Raw genomic sequence first — 18,877 nt, 5'->3', positions numbered from 1 at the left:
ATTGGGTAATCTGACGAAACTGAAAAACGGTTAGTGTGAATTTCTGAAATCCTCAGGCATGCTACTGTATTATTTAAACATTTTCAGCATTTGTTTATAATTTTATGTATATGTTGTTGTTTGTGTTATCATATGCTATTGAGTAAGGAGACCATTTCAGAATTCGAAATTTCGGACTCTCTCAATGCATAATGGAACTCATACTTTTCTGATCAGCGAGTCCCTGGGACTCGCTGCCGGTAAACTGTAAAATTATCACTGCAGAGATTACCGCTTTTTCTGCACTCAGTGATTGACTTCTATGCAAAGTCATTTCTCAACTTGTCTTCCGTGCCATGTCATGCCTGTTGAGTGTTGATTTACTTCATATTAAGAAACTACTGTACTAAAACATTCATTCATAAATGTATATCATATGCTTTTATTTTTGTTTTTCTCAGTATAAATAACACGTACCCTGACTTTCTACTCCTTGAATAAAAACACTTCATTCAAGTGATAGGGAGTGCAAGGGGTTATGATGGAGGGGTGTTGCAAATCATGAAGACCTGCCAAGTGGTATGATAGCAATGTTTTATACATGTCCTCGGCTCGGCCTCAGCTTCAAAATCAGTCCTTGGTCCTTGGCCTTGCCTCGAAGGCAAGTCCTTTGCCTTGGCCTTGCCTCAGAAAACTTTCCAAGTCCTTGGCCATGGCCTCAGAGTCAAGTCCTTGGCCTTGGGTTGCTGGTCCATGGACACAACACTGTCCCCTCCTCTGACCACCCTACCCCTTGCCAACTGTTATCCTCTTTTGAACTCCCCCATCCCTCATTAATCTCAGATTTCATTATCAAATCCAAGACTTCCTCCTGTTAACGAGATCCCCTGCCCACAGTTCTGGTCAAATCCTGCTTACCCTCTCTGCTTCCATTCATTTCAGCCATTATTCATTCCTCTCTGTCCACTGGAATTGTTCCTATCCCCTTTAAAATTGCAGCTGTCACCCCAATCCTGAAAAAACCCGGGTTATATCCCAATGATTTGAATAACCTAAGCCCCATCTCTCACCTTCATTTCATCTCTAAAATACTCAAAAAAATTGTTGCCTCTCAGCTCCACACCCACCTCACCTGCAACAGTCTTCGTGAACAATTCCGGTTCGGCTCCCGTCCCCATCACAGTCCAAAAACAGCTCTCATAAAAATTACAAATGATCCTTTCATGGCAGAAGACTCTGGCTTAATCTACATCCTCATCCTCCTTGACCTCAGTGCAGCATTCGACACCATTTCTCACCCCATCCTCCTTAACTCATTCAGTTCCAGCCAATTCTAGACCAAGTCTGAAAAGACGTTTAAAAACGTCTTTGGGAATGAATGAGTTAATAGACTCTCCACCATAGGCATCACCCACACCCCCCTAAATTGGTTCCACTCTTATCTCACTGGCCGCTCTGTTCATCCAACTCAATTCCTTCACTTCACAATCCCTCCCTGTCTCCTCTGATGTACCCCAGGGTTGTGTCCTGGGTTCACTCCTTTTCGTCATTACCTTCTCCACCGTGGCAATATTTTTGGCAATTTTGGTATACACTTTCACTGCTTCGCGGGTGACACCCAGCTCAAACTCTCCAGCAAACCCGACGCCTCCCTCCCAACCTCCTCCCTCTCCAACTGTCTCTCAGAAATCAAATGTTGGTTCACCCATAACTTCCTCAAGCTAAACGGCGATAAAACAAAACTCCTCGTCGGTACCAAATCCACACAACACAAAGCCGACAGTTTCTCCCTCACAATTGACAACTCCACTGTGTCCCCCTCCCTTCTGGTTCAGAGCCTGGGTGTCATCCTCGATAACTCACTACCTTTCCACTCCACATCAATAACATAACCCGGTCCGCATATTTCCACCTACGTAATATCAATCGTCTCCGTCTCTCTCTCACCCCTCACACCACCGCTATCCTTGTCCGCAGTCTCATCACCTCCGGTATTGACTATTGCAATTCACTTCTTTTTGGTGTCCATCACAAATTCCTCCATAAAGGCGAGGACGAGTCTCTCCAGCGTCTTCATCAGGTGAGACGTCAGCGCCACCGGGCTGTAGCTGTTCAGCTCCTTAGGGTGGGGGGTCTTGGGCACTGGGACCAGGCACGAAGTTTTCCACAGTTGTGGAGCTGTGCCCAGCTTCAGGCTCAGGTTGAACATGTGCTGGACAATGTCACACAGCTGGCCAGAGCAGGTCCTGAGGAGCCAGGAACTGATCTTGTCTGGACCTACTACCTACCTCACATTCATCTTCCTCACTTGGTTCCTCGCCTGCTCTGTTGTGACGGACAGGCAGGAACCAGGTGACAGACTGGGTTGTTGTGAGCTGGTCGAAACAGGAAGGGGAGGAGAAGAAGTCCTCAGTGAAGTGGGTGCAGCTGGTGGTTAGGGGAAGGGCCTGGTCGAACCAGTTGAAAAAAACGGTCCAGTTCATCTGCCCAGTCCTTGTCCTTCTCAGTCAATGTCTTTGGCCTGTTGTGGCCTGAGATAATTTTCAGGCCCCTCCAGACACCAGTGACATTACTGGCCTATAGCTGGTCCTCTAATTTCATCCTGTATGTCTTTTTCCCCTCTCTTATCTTTCTTCTCAGCTGGATCTGCACGGCCTTCAGCTCCTCTCTGTTTCTCGATATAAAAGCCCTCTTCTTCTCCTTCAGGAGGGCCTTTATGTCGGGATTAATCCATGGTTTGTTGTTGGAAAAACACTGTATAGTTCTGGTGGGTACGGTGTTCTCCTCACAGACGGCTTTACCTTAATTTCGACAATTGCTGTCACTTTGTAATTGTAATGATTTTTGTTAAATTATAAAGTACAAAAAATGTTACATTGTTTTTCAAATCCTTTGTCCCTGTTCGGCCTCAAGTTCCAAAATACCATTTTGGAGTGTAGGACATCATTAAATTGAATTTTTTTCTTTGGTGAACAATGTTGGCAATGATACAATACCTCAGAGCATTACATTTATGCAGGGAACGATTGATTGTTGGAAGTGGCAGAAAGCTCAAATGATGGTGCCACTTTGCTGAAAAGTTGCAGGTATTGGATTAAATTGCCATTTTATGCATAACTTGCGGGCATTGACTTATTTAGAGTGAACTGGTGCGGTCTTGATATTGCAGATTTCTGGAGGACTGAATATTCTATTTGAGTAAAATGGTGCACCTGGGGTTTTAATAGACATACTGTAAGTTATCATCAAAAATACCATAAATAAAATATTTGACTGTGTAGCAACTCTACAGGATTTTCATGTTTAATTAAACTACTTAAATAAATTAAATTTTCTATTACGTGAATTTATTGAAAAATCTAGAAATATTTTACGGTGTCGTAAATCTATAAATTTCAATTTTTGAACTGAACTACCTTTTCTAGGATATTTTAATTTATTGAGATTAACCTGTAGGTCACTATTAAAATGGGTTGCGTGTAGCACTTGGTTGAACTCCTCCCCCAGTGTCTGGTATTCAGTCTGATTTAAGATTTCAAAAATACAAAATGCAAATGCAACTGCAAAAATGCAAGAAATGGTTGATCTCATCCTGAACTAAGGTCACAATCTTGGCATAATTCATTTTTTTTGTAACTAGCATTTTTATTATTTCAACCACACATAGGACCATACAAATCTGAACATATGAATACCGAGGACGTCGTTCATTTCCACTCGTGTTCAGTTTCCATTACAACGTCCATGCATGGCTGTAACGGCCCTTTAACATAGGGACCAACAAATGACATACAAAACTATTTGGAGGAAAAAAAAGAAAATCCAAAAAAAACACACACAAAAAACAAAAACAAACAAAAAAAACCCTACAACTAAAAATAGTAGAATGTTGTGATCAACAGTGACAGGTGTCTCTTATGTTGGATTTATATCCGGAGTCTATAGTGATCTATCCCGATTTGTGGTGTCATTCCCTCATTCATTTATTTTTGTACTCCTCCCATTTTTCCCATCTGCACCCCCCGCGACCCTAGTGAGGATCAAGCGGCTCGGAAGATGAATGAATGAATGAATGAGTTTATCCCATTCTATAAATTGTTTCTGTGGTATGGTTACCGGCAGCGACTGATAGAGGTACAGCAATCTCGGCAGTATGTTCATTTTGACCATTTCTATTCTAGAGCTCAAGTCTAGGACATGTGTCGACCATCTCCCCAGGTCCGCCTTGATGGCTTGATTGATCTTTGTATAGTTCGTTTCAAACAGTTTGTCCATGCTTTTCGTGACATACACCCCTAGGTATTTGACCGTCTCACTGTCCCATTTTACTTTGTATTTTCCCTTCATCAACTTTGATGGTGTGTAGTTAAGTGCCAGGATCTGCGTTTTTGTCACATTAAGTCTATATCCTGAGTAACGTTCATATTCTTCCAATTGTTCCATCAGTTTGGGGAAGCTCTCTTCCGGTTGTGTTACGTATGCTATCAGATCATCGGCAAACAGGCTCAATTTGTGTTCTGAGCCTCTCAGTTCCACACCTTTGATGTTGTGATTCTGTCTGATTGCCTGGGCTAGAGGTTCAATGAAGATATTGAATAGTGTTGGTGAGAGGCAACATCCTTGTCTGGTCGACCTTTCAAGTATTATTCGGTCCGTCAAGCTGCCATTCACTTTCACTCTTGCAGTTGGCCCGTTATACAGTGTCTGTACAACTCTAATCGAATCTCCGTTGAAGCCGAATTTTTCCATGACTTTGTATAGATAGACCCACCGCACACTATCGAATGCCTTTTCTGCATCCATGCTCACCAACACTGCACTCGTTCCTGCCTTCCGAATCGCCTCCACTAAGTGTAAAGTTTTTCTTATATTATCCTGGGCCTGTCTCCCTTTGACAAAACCCGTCTGGTCTCTATCTATAATATCAGGCATGAAAGTCTCGAATCTTTTGGATATGATTGAGGTATAGATCTTATAATCAACGTTAAGTATGGATATTGGCCTGTAGCTACTACATAACTCTTTACTTTTACCCTCTTTGGGGATTATAGAGACTATTGCCTCTTTCCATGACGGTGGAATCTTGCCCTCCTTCATGGTATATCTTAGTGACGATAGCAAAAGGGGACGTAATTCCTGTCTAAATATCTTGTAAAAAGGGGAAGCCATCACTACCCGCTGCTTTACAATTTTTCGTTCCGCTGATCGCGATCTCCAATTCTTCTGCAGTAATTTCAGAGTTCAGGGTTTCATTATCTTCTCCCCCTATTGATGGTAATTCCAGGTCCTCTAAAAATGTTGCAATACTCTCTTCATCTGCAGCATCCGGTTGTGTATATAAAGTCTTATAATACTGCCGAAATGCTTCCTCTATTTCCTTCGGTTCTTTTAATAATTCATTCGTTCTGGGGCACCTAATCTTGTGAATTGTGTTTAACACTTGTTGTACCCTTAACCTTCGTGCCAGTAATTTACTTGCCCTGGACCCACCTTCGTAGTAAACCTGTTTCACAAACCGTGCTCTTTTTTCCACCTCCGTTAATAGTATTCGATCTACTTCCTTTCTGGTGTCTGTGACCTTCATAAGTACCTCTGCGTTTTTTGTCCTTTTATGTTGATCTTCAAGTTCTTTCAGTTGTCTTGTTAAGTTTTCATATGACTCTTGTCTTATTCTTTTAAGCCGTATTGCATGTGCTATAAATTTTCCTCTTATTACTGCCTTCAGAGCATCCCACACAATATTTGGGTTAACTTCTCCATTGTCATTTTCTTCCCTATATTTGACTATATCTCTTATTTCTTGTACTAATTCCTTGTCATTCAATAAACCTACATTCAACCTCCAAATTGTAGATTTCCTTCTACTGGTCAATTTCACTGTCATATACACTGCGCTGTGGTCTGACAAATCTGTGACACCAATTCTGCAGTCTTCCACCCTGTGTCTATCCTCTATCTTCACGAAAAAATAGTCTATTCTAGCATAGGTTGCATGTGGGTGAGAGTAATGTGTGTAGTCTCTATGTGATGCGTGTGTATCCCTCCATACATCGATTATCCCTAGTTGTTTTATTTGTGTGTTGATGCACTTGGTTATATGTATCCTAGACTTTCTTGTGCTTGCTGTATCCAAGTCATGGTTTAACACCACATTGAAGTCCCCTCCGCATATCAAGAGCCCTTCCATTTCCACAGCTATGATATTGAAAAGGTCTTCAAAAAAGTTCTTTTCACTATCTGGTGGAGCATATACATTGATTAATGTGACCTTCTCGCCTTCCATCATCCCCTGGACCACTATGTACCGCCCTTCTCTATCCTTTATCTCTTTGTCAAATTCAAATTTCACTGAGTTCTTCATTAATATAGCCACCCCTCTCCTATGGCATTCTTTAAATGAACTATAGTATGTATTAGTGTACCCATACCTTTTCAATTTTTCATGTTCACGTGGCGTCAGGTGTGTTTCTTGTAAAAAAAATGACCTGCATCTCCTCCTTTCTTAATTTTGTCAACACCTTCCCCCTCTTTACTGGGTTGTTCATGCCATTCACATTTAATGACACCACCTTAATGTCGCTATGTTGAACCATCAATCTTTTTGGAATATCCTGTATTTACCCCCATGTCCCGGATCACAACATACATACTAAACACTATAACCATAAAACATAAACAATTGTCAACATCAATCAAAAATTGAGTTTCCAAGGCATTAAGTCAAGTCAAGTCAAGTCAACAGTATTTATAGAGCACTTTCAAACAGCCATCGCTGCATACAAAGTGCTGTACATGGAGCGATTTAACATATACAATAAACAGTAAGACGAATCAGTAATAAGTAATAAGTAATAAGGCGGTAGAAAGCACCAAGCAGTAAAACCAATAGCAAATCTAAGTCATGCTGAGTCAAACGCCAAAGAATACAAGTGAGTTTTGAGGAGGGCTTTAAAGATGGTCAGCGAGGAGGCTTGCCGAATGTTCAGTGGGAGGTCATTCCAGAGAGATGGACCAGCAACAGAAAAGGCTCGATCCCCTCTGAGCCTCAGTTTAGTTCTTGGTACGTCTAGCAAAGACTGGTCCACAGACCTGAGGCGCCGGGCAGGGGTGTAGGGGCGTATGAGCTCAGAGAGGTAAGGTGGCGCGAGATTATTCAGAGATTTGAAAACAAAGAGGAGGATCTTAAAAATAATTCTAAAATGAATGGGGAGCCAGTGAAGGGATGCCAAAGTAGGAGTTATATGCTCCCTCTTACGAGTACCAGTCAAGAGGCGAGCAGCGGCATTCTGTACCAGCTGAAGGCGCTTGATGGAGGACTGGCTGACTCCAAAGTACAGGGCGTTGCAGTAATCGAGCCGGGATGTGACAAAGGCATGAATTACTGTCTCAAAGTGTTCATGTGAGAGGAGAGGTTTTATTTTGGCCAGCTGTCTAAGGTGAAAGAAGCTGGATTTAACAACGGCACCAATTTGCCGATCGAGTTTGAAATCACTGTCCAGTTTAAGTCCCAAGTTTGAGACCGTTGATTTCAGATAAGGAGATAGGGGGCCCAAGTCTACAGGATGGAATGTACAAGGTCCACTGGGGCCAAACAATATCACCTCTGTCTTCTTTTCGTTGAACTTCAAGAAATTTTGTGCCATCCAGGTTTTGATTTCTTCCAGACAGGATAGGAGTGGCCTTAATGAGAAGGTGTCTTTCTTGCTCAGTGGGACATAGATCTGGCAATCATCTGCATAGCAGTGGAAAGGAATACCATGTTTCCTTAAGATGGAACCCAATGGGAGCAGATACAGCGAGAACAGCAGAGGCCCCAGAATTGAGCCCTGTGGAACACCACATGACAGGGGAGCAGTGCGTGATTCAGAGCAGCCAAGGCTGACACAAAAGGTCCTGTCAGCTAGATAGGACCTAAACCAATCAAGAGCACTCCCGCCAATGCCCACCAAGTGCTGCAAACGAGTCAGCAGAATACTGTGATCCACTGTATCAAATGCTGCAGTTAAGTCCAATAAAACCAGACACACGTGGTCTCCAGAGTCATTTGCCAGGAGGATGTCATTAGAAACGCGTAACAGGGCTGACTCCGTGCTATGCATCGTCTTGAAACCTGACTGGAAGACCTCCAAGATGTTATGTTCATCCAAGAAAAGTTTCAACTGCATGTGCACCACTTTTTCCAGAATTTTGGAAATGAAAGGCAGTTTGGAAATGGGTCTGTAACTTGACAGCTCATCTGGATCAAGACCAGGTTTCTTGATCAAGGGTTGGACCACAGCATGTTTAAACTGTTGGGGAACTACACCAGAAGAAAGGCTGCTGTTGATGATATCCAAGACCGATGCACCAACACTCGGGAGAACCTCCTGAAAGAAGCGTGGGGGAAGAGAGTCGCAAGGGGAGCCAGATGGCTTCGTCTGGCGAACTACATCCTCCAAAAGCGCCAAGGACACAGTATCAAAAGAATTTAGGACAGCTGAACATGGAACATGGACAGAGGGGTCAGATGCGGTATTTGGGACCGGAATCCTAGCTGTAGAGACCTTATCAATAAAGAACTGAAGGAATCTGTTGCACATCTCGGCTGAAGAATCCGAGCAAGTAGGCAGAGGGGGTTTGAGTACAGAATCTATCGTTTTAAATAGTGCACGAGGGTTGTGACGGTTGGCGAGAATAAGGTCCGACAGATATTTTCTTTTGGCCTCTTTTACTGTGAGCTGGTAGATACGCCAGCTGTCTTTCCAAATTTGAGAAGAGACATGCAATTTGTCTCTTTTCCACTTGCGTTCAGCTTTGCGACACTCCTGCCTAGCTGCGCGGGTATTAAGGGATTCCCTTTTCATATCCCCTTTCCCCTGTTGGTGGGTGGGGGGTAAAGCCTCTCCTAGTGAGAGGGCCCCCCTAGTGGCAGAGATCATCTCCAGTGCTGATCTCCCTAGCTCACTACAAAAGTCCAACAATGCAGTTCAAGAGCTCCCGGCCGGAGCTTTGTATATTTTTAAACATTCTTTAACCTACTTCAGTGGATTATTTTGGGAAAAGAAACCCCACCCTTCAATCAAATTACGTTGCTCTATATAACCTTCGTTTACACCCGAACATTCATAGCCAATCGTCTGATTTCTAATTATTTAAACTCAAAGTTGCTCCCCCTTCGAAAACTTAACAGCATCCCCACACAAAATTTGTTCTTTACTCACCAACCGTTGAACCCGGGAGATTAAAAAAGTTTTAATGCGGATTCCCAAAGTCCTTTGAGAACAGCTGCATTCCTGTCCGAGTTCTTTGTTCCGCAGCTTTTGTCCTTCATTCCTTGTCTCGTCCAAATTTTCTCGCAATTATCTCTTGGTCTTTGTCCACTTGCGCGCTGCCTCCAGTCTCTGTTGTGTCGTCGGGTTCTCTTGTCCAAGGCTCGGCACCTGCCACCCTCTCATCCGCATCGCTTCCGCTGCCTCCTGAGCGCTGTTGTATATCTTCACTCCTTCAGTCCAGTGGACCTTCAGTGTGTCCATTGGGGATTGGAACCTAATTCCCTTCTCCTTTAGAATTTTTTTAAGTCCAGCATATTCTCGACGTTTAGCCGCCACTTCTGTCGCGTAGTCATGGTCCCAGGTCACTCTGTTTCCCTCCACTTGGAGCGGCGTTCGCCAGGCTTTCCTGAGTACGTTTTCTTTGATGTTGAATCTCAGGAAGTTTACTATCATCGCTCGTGGTGGTTTGTTCAATACTGGTTTTGGAGCTAGCGCTCTGTGCGCCCTTTGTATCTCCAGTTGAATATCTTCGGGGATTCCCAGCTCTTTATGGATAAGCTTATCAACATAGTCGATTGTGGAATCTCCCTCGACCCCCTCTTTCAGTCCCCAAATTCGGATGTTGTTCCTCCTCGACCTCCCTTCCAAGTCGGCCACTTTCTGTTGGAGCTTCCTTTGTTGTTCGAGTGAGTCAGTGAGAATTTCCTGTACCTCTGTACTCCAGTCCTCCACATCACCTGCTCTTTCTTCCAGCATCTCAATATCCTTCCTTTGCACCCGGATGTTAGCGTTCACGGATTCGAGCTTTCTGTTAGTTTCCTCCCGCAAGTTTTCAAGTCCTTGTTTCATCTCCTCCATTTGTTTGGCGATTCTGTCCAATTTGCCGTCCAAATGGTGTTGTCCCGTGTCCATTTTGGCTCTTATTTCTCAGAGTCCGCTCTGTAGATTAGCCTGCAATGCCGACACCCAGGCAGGTTGATTGTCGAAGTCGCGAGCTAATGCTATGTTAGCAGTAGCCGCTAGCGCCGATCCCCCTTCACCTTCGTTGTGCGTGTTTTCAGTCTGTTTCTCGCTCTTCTTCTTCTTTTCCTTTCCCTTTCCAGGCAGAGCTTTGTTCATATCCATCTTATCATGTATTCGGATCGCTGCCTCCGTTCTTTTGTCGAGTTTTTTCTCCCTTTTTTGCTCGTACGAGCTCCTCGCGTTTGCTGCTTACCCTCTCGCTGTCATACCGCAACTCCGGCATAATTCATTTTTATATGAGGCAAATTGAAATGAATCTACAAGCAACCGCCACACAAGCAAATTCAGAACATGTAAACTCCATGCAGAAATTGCCCATTTATTGATATCACAACAAGTCATGTGCAACGTGCCATATAATGACCATTAAATAGCATATTTACAGACCGTATTTTCCGCACGATAAAGCGCACCGAAAAGTCTTCAATTTTCTTAAAAGCTCACGCCTTGTGTATGGTCATTACGGTAATATGGCGACCCCAAGATGGCTCTTTGCTGGAGACATGCTTACAATGTTATAACTTGCTGATGGTTCTGTGAACTGCTTGCTGTTGCTGCTTTATTAAGTTTTTGTTGCAGCTCTGAAAAAAGGAGAGCTCTGGTGTTATTTATTTATTTATTTAAACGCACACTTCATGAATGTTTTTCACAGTCTCAACAAATACAGTTAATGTCTGTCCGTCCCCATGCCTTCTCTTTTTCCTTTGACTCATGAGGCATTCATGACCGCCACAGAAAAACGTAAATGAACGATTCCACAGAAACTACGAAAATTGTAAATAGTGCATCAAAACAGAAAATCTCTAAATGAAGAATGGGACTCATCTTTTCTGCTTGGCTCTCGACGAAGACAGCACAGCTCCCCTGCCCTCCCACCTTTTTTTTCCCCTGCTCGCCACTTAGTCTTTTGTGCTGTCTTTGTCTAACTTTTTTTCCTAGCCTCCTACGTATTTTTCATCCTAAGAACTAACCATGGAATTAGTTGGCTGGTCTCTCGATGTAATCGAAAAAAAATTTTCGACGGAAAGAGCGGGAAGTGGGGATCCTGCTTGCCCTCCGGGGAGACTTGCTGCCGGATACGCCCTGGATCCATGGAGAAAGTGGAGACCGGTGTGCCTGACAGTGTCCATGGAGGATGTGGAAGACATCTACATCATTGGCGTTATGATAACAGGTATGCTGCTATCGCAAAATTCAACCGACGGGAGCGGCTCTATTGGAAGTGAAGAAGCTGCCGATCACTCTGGATGGCTTGGCGCGAATGTCCAACACTCAAGACTCAAGCGGTGACTGAGCTCAACCGCAATATTGTTGCGACTTTGCGGTTTTGGAGCGACTCCGAAAATACCATGGAGACGTTGGAATCCACGCTGCGAAAGAATTTTCCGATCTGAATGATTGCCGCCAGTGAGGAGATACAGACCAAGGACTCAAGGCTGTCTGGAATTGTTGGCGGCCGTCTCTCCAAAACAAACAACGCTATCTGGCCTTTCCCTTGGATGGAAATGCGCATGGAGTCTAGGGGCCCCTTCAACACCCCCCTCCTTCTCGGCCATGGACTGATAAGCCGGGACTGTCTTCATGATGAGCAGACCTCGACGAAGCAGCTATGACCTGTACACGCATACACATACACGACTGGACAAGCACACGCGCATACACATCCTTGTTATCACCGTCTTCATCGCTCCGATTCTTTTTTCCCCCGTGACCTGGTTCGATAATGCGGAGCGCAACGGGGACCGTGCAGCTGGTCATCTTTCGGCCGCGTGGCGGTTAACCCCCCCCCGCCCCCCGACCCCCTTCCCATTCTTCCTCCCCCTTATACATGTTATGTCTTGTGACTTGTTGTAACTGTCATATGCTTAGTCATGTGCTAGGGTCTTTTTTATCCTGGACTTAAATTATCCTCGGAAGAGGATAGTTCGAGCATGGTATTTTTCCCCTCTCCCTACCCAGCGTTTTTCCTTTCTGAATTCTGATTTTAATTTCCCCATTGCGGGACAAATAAAGGATATCTTAAATCTTAAATACTTTTCCCTGGGACTCACTGGGGGTAAACTATAAAATGATCACAGACCATGCCTGGATTTTTAATTCTAATATTATGGGTGATAGTCAACTACAACTTAAGTGTGGGAGCTAGTAGACAGAGATGGAATGGGACTGCTCTGCATCTTAACAGACTTTCCACGATTAAGGGTTAATACGAACCAGACTCGCAGGATGCATACATTTCAAAATAAGTGTTGTGTCCGCAATTTCTACGGTGACCTCATTATCAGAATCTGAATCATCTTTATTGACCAAGTATGTAGAACACACAAGGAATTTGTCTCCGGTATAACACGCTGCATTCGTATCATCGTAAACAAGGACATGACAAATAAGTATGGAAGGACATTTTGTAATGTAAGTGAACCGTAGTTCGGTGGTACTACCCAGTGACAACTGTGAGACAATGTGCAAAGTATCAAGCAGAGCTAAAGTGATCAGTGGTAGAAAAAATTCTATAACAGTTGTATAGTTGGTGCAGAAAATCATTGAACCATTTTAAAGTTACCAGTAGCACTATTTGCATGACAAGAAGTATGCAATTGTGCAGATGTCCTTGAGCGCTTTAAAGTTTCTGGTACAGTGGAGTATACATTAGTGACAGTGGTTCAAGTAAGTACAGAGCTGGAGCTACAATGATTATAGCGGTAATGCTGTTCCATAGGGTTGTGCAAAATTGCAAAGAGCCACTATACAGGTAGATTTGGGTGACTGTTTAGGGAGTTAATGGCGAGAGAGAAGAAGCTGTTTAAGTGTCTGCTGGATTTGGTGCGCATGGATCACTAGCGCCTGCCTGAGGGGAGTAGCTGGAAAAGGTGGTGGGCAGGGTGCGGGGGATCCAGGAGGATTTTCCGTGCCCTTGTCTTTATTCTTGCAGTGTGCAAGTCCTCAAGAGTGGGTAGGGCGGTGCCAATCCTTTTTCATAGTGATTAGCCTATACAGTGATCCCTCACTATTTCGCGCTTCGTTTTTTGCGGCTTCAGTGCAACGCGGATTTGTTCAAATATATTCATAAAAACGAAATATTTATTTATATATATATATTTGAAGTCCGCAAACGGTCCGCGAGGAGCAGCGAAAGTCAGCAAAACAGTGAGTCACATAGAGCAACATAGACAGTACATGTGGGCTGAGGGGGGGGGGGGGGGGTGGATGAGAAAATGCAAAGCCATGTTGATTGGCTGTTTATCTTCTTTCTGTCTTCTCACGTGGGTTACTCTTTGATTTTTAATCGTTGTCTTAAGTGCTGTTTATGACGTGTGTGTGTGTGTGTGTGTGTGTGTGCGTGTGCGTGTGCGTGTGCGTGTGCGTGTGCGTGTGCGTGTGCGTGTGCGTGTGCGTGTGCGTGTGCGTGTGCGTGTGCGTGTGCGTGTGCGTGTGTGTGTGTGTGTGTGTGTGTGTGTGTGTGTGTGTGTGTGTGTGTGTGTGTGTGTGTGTGCGTGTGCGTGTGCGTGTGCGTGTGCGCGTGCGAGCTTATCAGAACAAAAGCAGGTCTCGAGAGAGGGGGCTTATGAGAACAAAAGCAGGTCTCTTCCATCCTTAGTCTACTCATCCTTAATTGACGAATCATAAACACGGCTGCTGCGCGGCTGCGGGATCGCTGGACTGTGTGTGTCTGTGTCGTAGTCTTTTTTTTTTTTTGACTGAGAAATTCCCAAAAACGCACATTTGGAACTGTGCGTCCCACCGGAAAATTGTGTGTCTAGGAGCGGGACGCAGAGATAACGAGATGGCTGTGGTCTCGAATGTTGCCTTGTCTGGTGAAACAGTCGATGTGCTGCTTATATCTGGAAGTTCACGGTTAAGATGTGCTCTGTTAAAATCGCCCAAAATGATCAGGGGTGACTCTGGCTATTTTAGTTCGAGTTTGTTTACTTGTTCAGCTAGTGTTTGTATTGCCGTGTTAGCGTTAGCTTGTGGCGCAATATAAACACCGACTATTACAAAGGAGGTGAACTCACGTGGCGAGTAGAATGGCTTGCAGTGTAAAGACAGCAACTCCAGGTCCGGGCTGCAGTGTGCGTCAAGCTTTGTGACATCAGTGCACCATTCTTTGTTGATATTGAAGCAAATTTCGCCACCTTTCGATTTCCCTGATAGATCTGTGTCGCGATCAGCTCGCAGTAGGCGGAAGCCGGGGAGATGTGTGCTGGTGAAAATAGTCAAAGCGTAGACTCCCCAATGCTAAGCAACTCTTAACCTCGTGTAAGTCAGCCGCGCAGGATCGCCAAACGAAAATGACAAAAACGGGGAGAATACTAGAGAGCGCGTAACCGAGGCTGCCATCCGTGTCGGCGCCATCTGTACATCTCTCTTTTACTGTTATTCTACTTGAACTGACGGACATATCCACTGAGCAGGGAAAGCCTCTCAGTGAGGATGCAAATAGTGTCAGTGGAACTGAAGCCATAGTTTTTTTTAATCGCCTGGTAAATGAAGACAGGTCAAGCAAAGGAGCAGAGAATGACCCTGGCAATGTCTGTTTTAATGTCATAAGCTATTTTTAGTACATGCCGCGCGTGGGCTGCAAAAACGTAGGCAGGGGGCTGCAAATTATGTCTGGGTTGTATTTTGGACACCACTGTTCTACCTGCTCCTGCTGGGCAGTATCAGCAAGACATATGACCAGTTTTATGCTGATGACACGTACTGGAGCTTCACCAATGGAAGTAACTTTTTGTCAAATGTTATGTTTTGCCCTGGGTTGTAACGACAGCAGACAGTTCTAAAAAAAGCTCCCCCAAATGTTTGAAATAGCAGTAAATTTGTCCGTCTGCAAAGTGATCTCAAGGTGTAAATACCGCATCAACTCTTAATATCGGTCATGGGACGTTTTAGACATGATTTCAGGAATGCCGAAGCATTTTGATCAGCAGTCGCCTATGGCACCAATTCTGTCAAACTGCCAGCAGCTCAGAGACACTGCTCCAGTCCGGGTTTTTCTGCAGGTCTTGTGTACTCTGCAGTCTCTCATGGTCATCAAGATACAGGGAAAGCTTTCTTTCGTTGTCTCACAGGAGCAGGTCTACACATAACAAAAGATAAATAAGTCCCATTTATGTGGTCGGTGTAGTGTCAAATACTGTGCCATAAGCTACTTGATGATGGCGCAAAACTTTGGGACTTATCAATGGCACACATTGAAGATACATGTTTTGCTTCATGTTCGTGATTCCACATGTAGCAATTCAGGAGTAGGAAAGCCTTTAAATTTGGTAGCAGCAGAATTCCAGGAGAGTAATGTTTTTTTTCTTTTGGTAAACACAATACCAAACAAGTCAGTCTGAATTGACAATGAGATAAAAAAATATATATATATTTCTTGTTAGGCACAACATTCCAATTGGGCTCCATGCCAACCTATCAGAAGGCATCCCTGTGTGTCAGAGCCTCCGTCAGGCCTCGACACTTGTCAATGAGCGTGGCTTTTTCCATGGAAAGATGGGCTTCCGTCAGGCACTGGGACGACGTCAGATAAGCATGGAACAGGTAATATGAGAAGCGTCACATAATTATTTTCTTATTCAATCAGATAGTATTTTAATCACATTACTATCCCTCTTAACAGAATCTAATTTTCAGAATAGCTCATTAAAGTTACTCCCTTGCATTGTCTCTAAGTCTTCCAGTTCATTCTTGTCACTACCAAATAGAAACTCTTAAACTCTGCCATCCCGAGCTCTTTCTCCCATCTTCTGGTCACTGCTACCATCTTTACATCACTTCTGGACGAAATAAGAACTCATAAACAGGGATCGTGCTTAATTATGGAAAAGAATGGAATTTGATTTCACAAATGTCTAGGTCTTGAAAAATATGGAAAGTGGAACCTCTTGCAATGAAAAGTATTGTTTCTAGGACTGTTATACCAGCTCCACTTTTGAAAAAAAAATTATGAATCGCCCCCGCCCCCTAATGTTTGTGAGAGCCCACATTATTATACCATTGTCTTGGTGAATACAGTTCTTCATTCTGATGGGTTCAGAAACTTGCATTGGTGTACAATGCCAGCTGATAATGTACAAACCCACTGAATTTGGGGTGTTGTGTAAAAGGTAAGTTAACATAGAATACAATCATTGCAAACCCTTCTCAACCTATATTCCATCACTACACTATTAATGGCTTATCCACTTGCAGCAACATGTTTCAGAAGTTTTCAATGTACCGTGATAAATTGAGTTGGCCCATCGTTTGCACCAAAAAGATTGACCTAATTCCAGAGACCTTGGGGTTTTCTAAGTACCTCCTACCCACTAGGATCTTTCTGGGCCAAACTGGAACTTCGTGGGGGGCAGGCTGCACTGCCCAACACTGATTGGTTTGTTGGACATGGGGATGTGTTGGTTGTGCAACCATTAGCTAAACGCTAACTTCAAGTCTGTTATATTTACCAGCCATCCTCACTAGTTGCAATATTTAAGAATGGAGTAAAAGCAATTCGATACATGTATAGAAGAAGAGGTGCAGGCTCTTATGAGCATTTTCAGGGATGAAGACATCCAGCGCAACTTTGAATGACCAGGTTTTACCAGCTTATTCCTGCCGAGCTTGGCGAGCGAAACACTGCTCACTATTAAAACAAGTCTGTGGAAGCTACAAAGTTAAAACAAGACGTATAAAAAGTTCACGGGTCACAACATCCATTGTGGAAATGCCCGCTGAGTGAACAAATGGTAAGACCAACAAGACCCCATGGGTCATTCATTAACACCGGAGCAATGGACTCTGCTATGGGGCTGCTTTGAAGGTAAACACAAAACACGCATTGTTATACGGTGGTACCTCTACTTACGAAATTAATTGGTTCTGGAAGAATTTTCTTAACTCGAACATTTTGGAACGTTTTCCATGTAAATGCCCTAATTCATTCCAGCCCCCGCCCCCGACCCCCCCACACCCCAAATTCAGACATAAATGTTTCCTAAAGCATAAAAATGCATTATAATACTTAACAAATACATGTTACAATTAGATTATAGTACAAGAAATAATAGTTGTGCATAATGTAAAAAAAAACAAAGAATATAGTAAAGAATAAAAATGAGGGTTATTTAACCTTTAACTGCGTCCCCGTCGTTTTTTGCCCTCTTTATTCCATGGTCTCCCACAGAAGTTGTGTTTGCCTGGCATTTTGTAAAGAACAGAATTTATTTACAGTGGTGTGAAAAAGTGTTTGCCCCCTTCCTGATTTTTTTTTTTTTTGTCACACGTAAATGTTTCATCAACCAAATTTAAATATTAGTCTAAGATAACACAAGTAAACACAAAATGAAGTTTTTAAATGAAAGTTTTTATTATTAAAGGGAAAACAAATTCCAAACCTACATGTCCCTGTGTGAAAAAGTGTTTTTTTCATGACAGGCTACACACGAGTGCAACTACTGTGTATATTATGGAAAAACTTAAAAATATACCTATCTGCTACATATATCTCTATCTATTGCTCTCTCTCTCTTGGATGGCAGTGTAAGTGAGAATCAGTTTTCACCTGCCTTAACCGAGATAAAGGATGACTATATAAAACCGATAATATCGACTTAACTTTTGCCAAGTGGCAGTCATTGCGTTCCATCAAGCATCTTCATTTGCATTTGAAGACTAAAGGGTAGTTGCCCTTTAGTCTTCAAATACATGCTCCACTGTGATCTGACTCTGGTTGTCCTTTTTGTTACTGCCACTTGCTAGATAAGAGGGCTACTGCAGTTTGCCTTCCCCCTAGTCATAACTCATCAGTGTCATCTTCATAAATTACCCTGAACTATGAGGCACTCTTTAAAAGCAAACTAGATAGGCCACACATAGTTCTTCTTACTTACTCTTAGTCTTCAAGCTTTATCCTTCTGCCTGGCTAATCTGCACAATTCATTTTCTCCTTCCTTTGGATACAAATTCTCATGCATCATACACTTAGTGCTTAACATGTGCCACCTTGTACTTTCGGTGGCCATTATTGGTGTTCTCGTCCCAGATCTGTAAACAAAAATCCTTACTGTTGTAATAATCTTCACATGAAGACTGTTTCAAAACCTTCTAAATGATTAGCGCGTTGACATTCATCTTGTCTATTATATTCACACTCACACAAAAAAAGACCAATGTTGGGACCCCCACCCCAAATTATTAGTTTGCCCCGGTCACTTGCCACGGCATCTCTCAGTCACACAGTCCCTGACAGCCTCAATGTTTAGTTTTTGCCCTGCTCCTTCAACAAACAAGCACTTCTTGCTACTCCAGCAACTGTATCATCTGTGTGATTAACCCAAATGTATTTTTGTTTCGCACTTCAGTCTTCTTTTTTCTATGTTGAGGTGGAGCTAGAGCTGAGAGACCAGATCAGGCTTTTCAGAGAACTGACGGGTCACCTACCTCATCATATGGATGGACATCAACATGTCCATATACTGCAAGGTAAGTCAAACATTATAATAATAATAATAATAATAATTTTTTTTTTATAAGCGCCTTTCAAGACACCTAAGGACACTTTACAATAACAAAAAACACAAAACAATACGGGTTGAGCAGCGGCAGCCAAAACGCGCCAGCGTTCACGCAACCCGAAGGTC

At 43.4% G+C, this 18,877-nt stretch overlaps 1 protein-coding gene across 3 annotated transcripts in view; it reads left to right on the top strand.

Annotated features, from left to right (window-relative positions):
• The window catches only part of ydjc (YdjC chitooligosaccharide deacetylase homolog), a 44,200-nt gene that overhangs the window by 12,955 nt on the left and 12,368 nt on the right, over positions 1–18,877 (top strand). For all 3 annotated transcript variants that reach the window (XM_052068338.1, XM_052068339.1, XM_052068340.1), the window contains exons 3-4: positions 15,638–15,797; positions 18,620–18,719. In XM_052068338.1, the coding sequence (XP_051924298.1) occupies positions 15,638–15,797; positions 18,620–18,719 (260 nt within the window). The remainder of the gene's footprint in view (positions 1–15,637; positions 15,798–18,619; positions 18,720–18,877) is intronic.

Source organism: Hippocampus zosterae, chromosome 6 (genome assembly GCF_025434085.1).
Source record: "Hippocampus zosterae strain Florida chromosome 6, ASM2543408v3, whole genome shotgun sequence".
Taxonomy (NCBI): Eukaryota; Metazoa; Chordata; class Actinopteri; order Syngnathiformes; family Syngnathidae; genus Hippocampus; species Hippocampus zosterae.
This window is presented reverse-complemented; position numbering and strand designations above follow the sequence as displayed.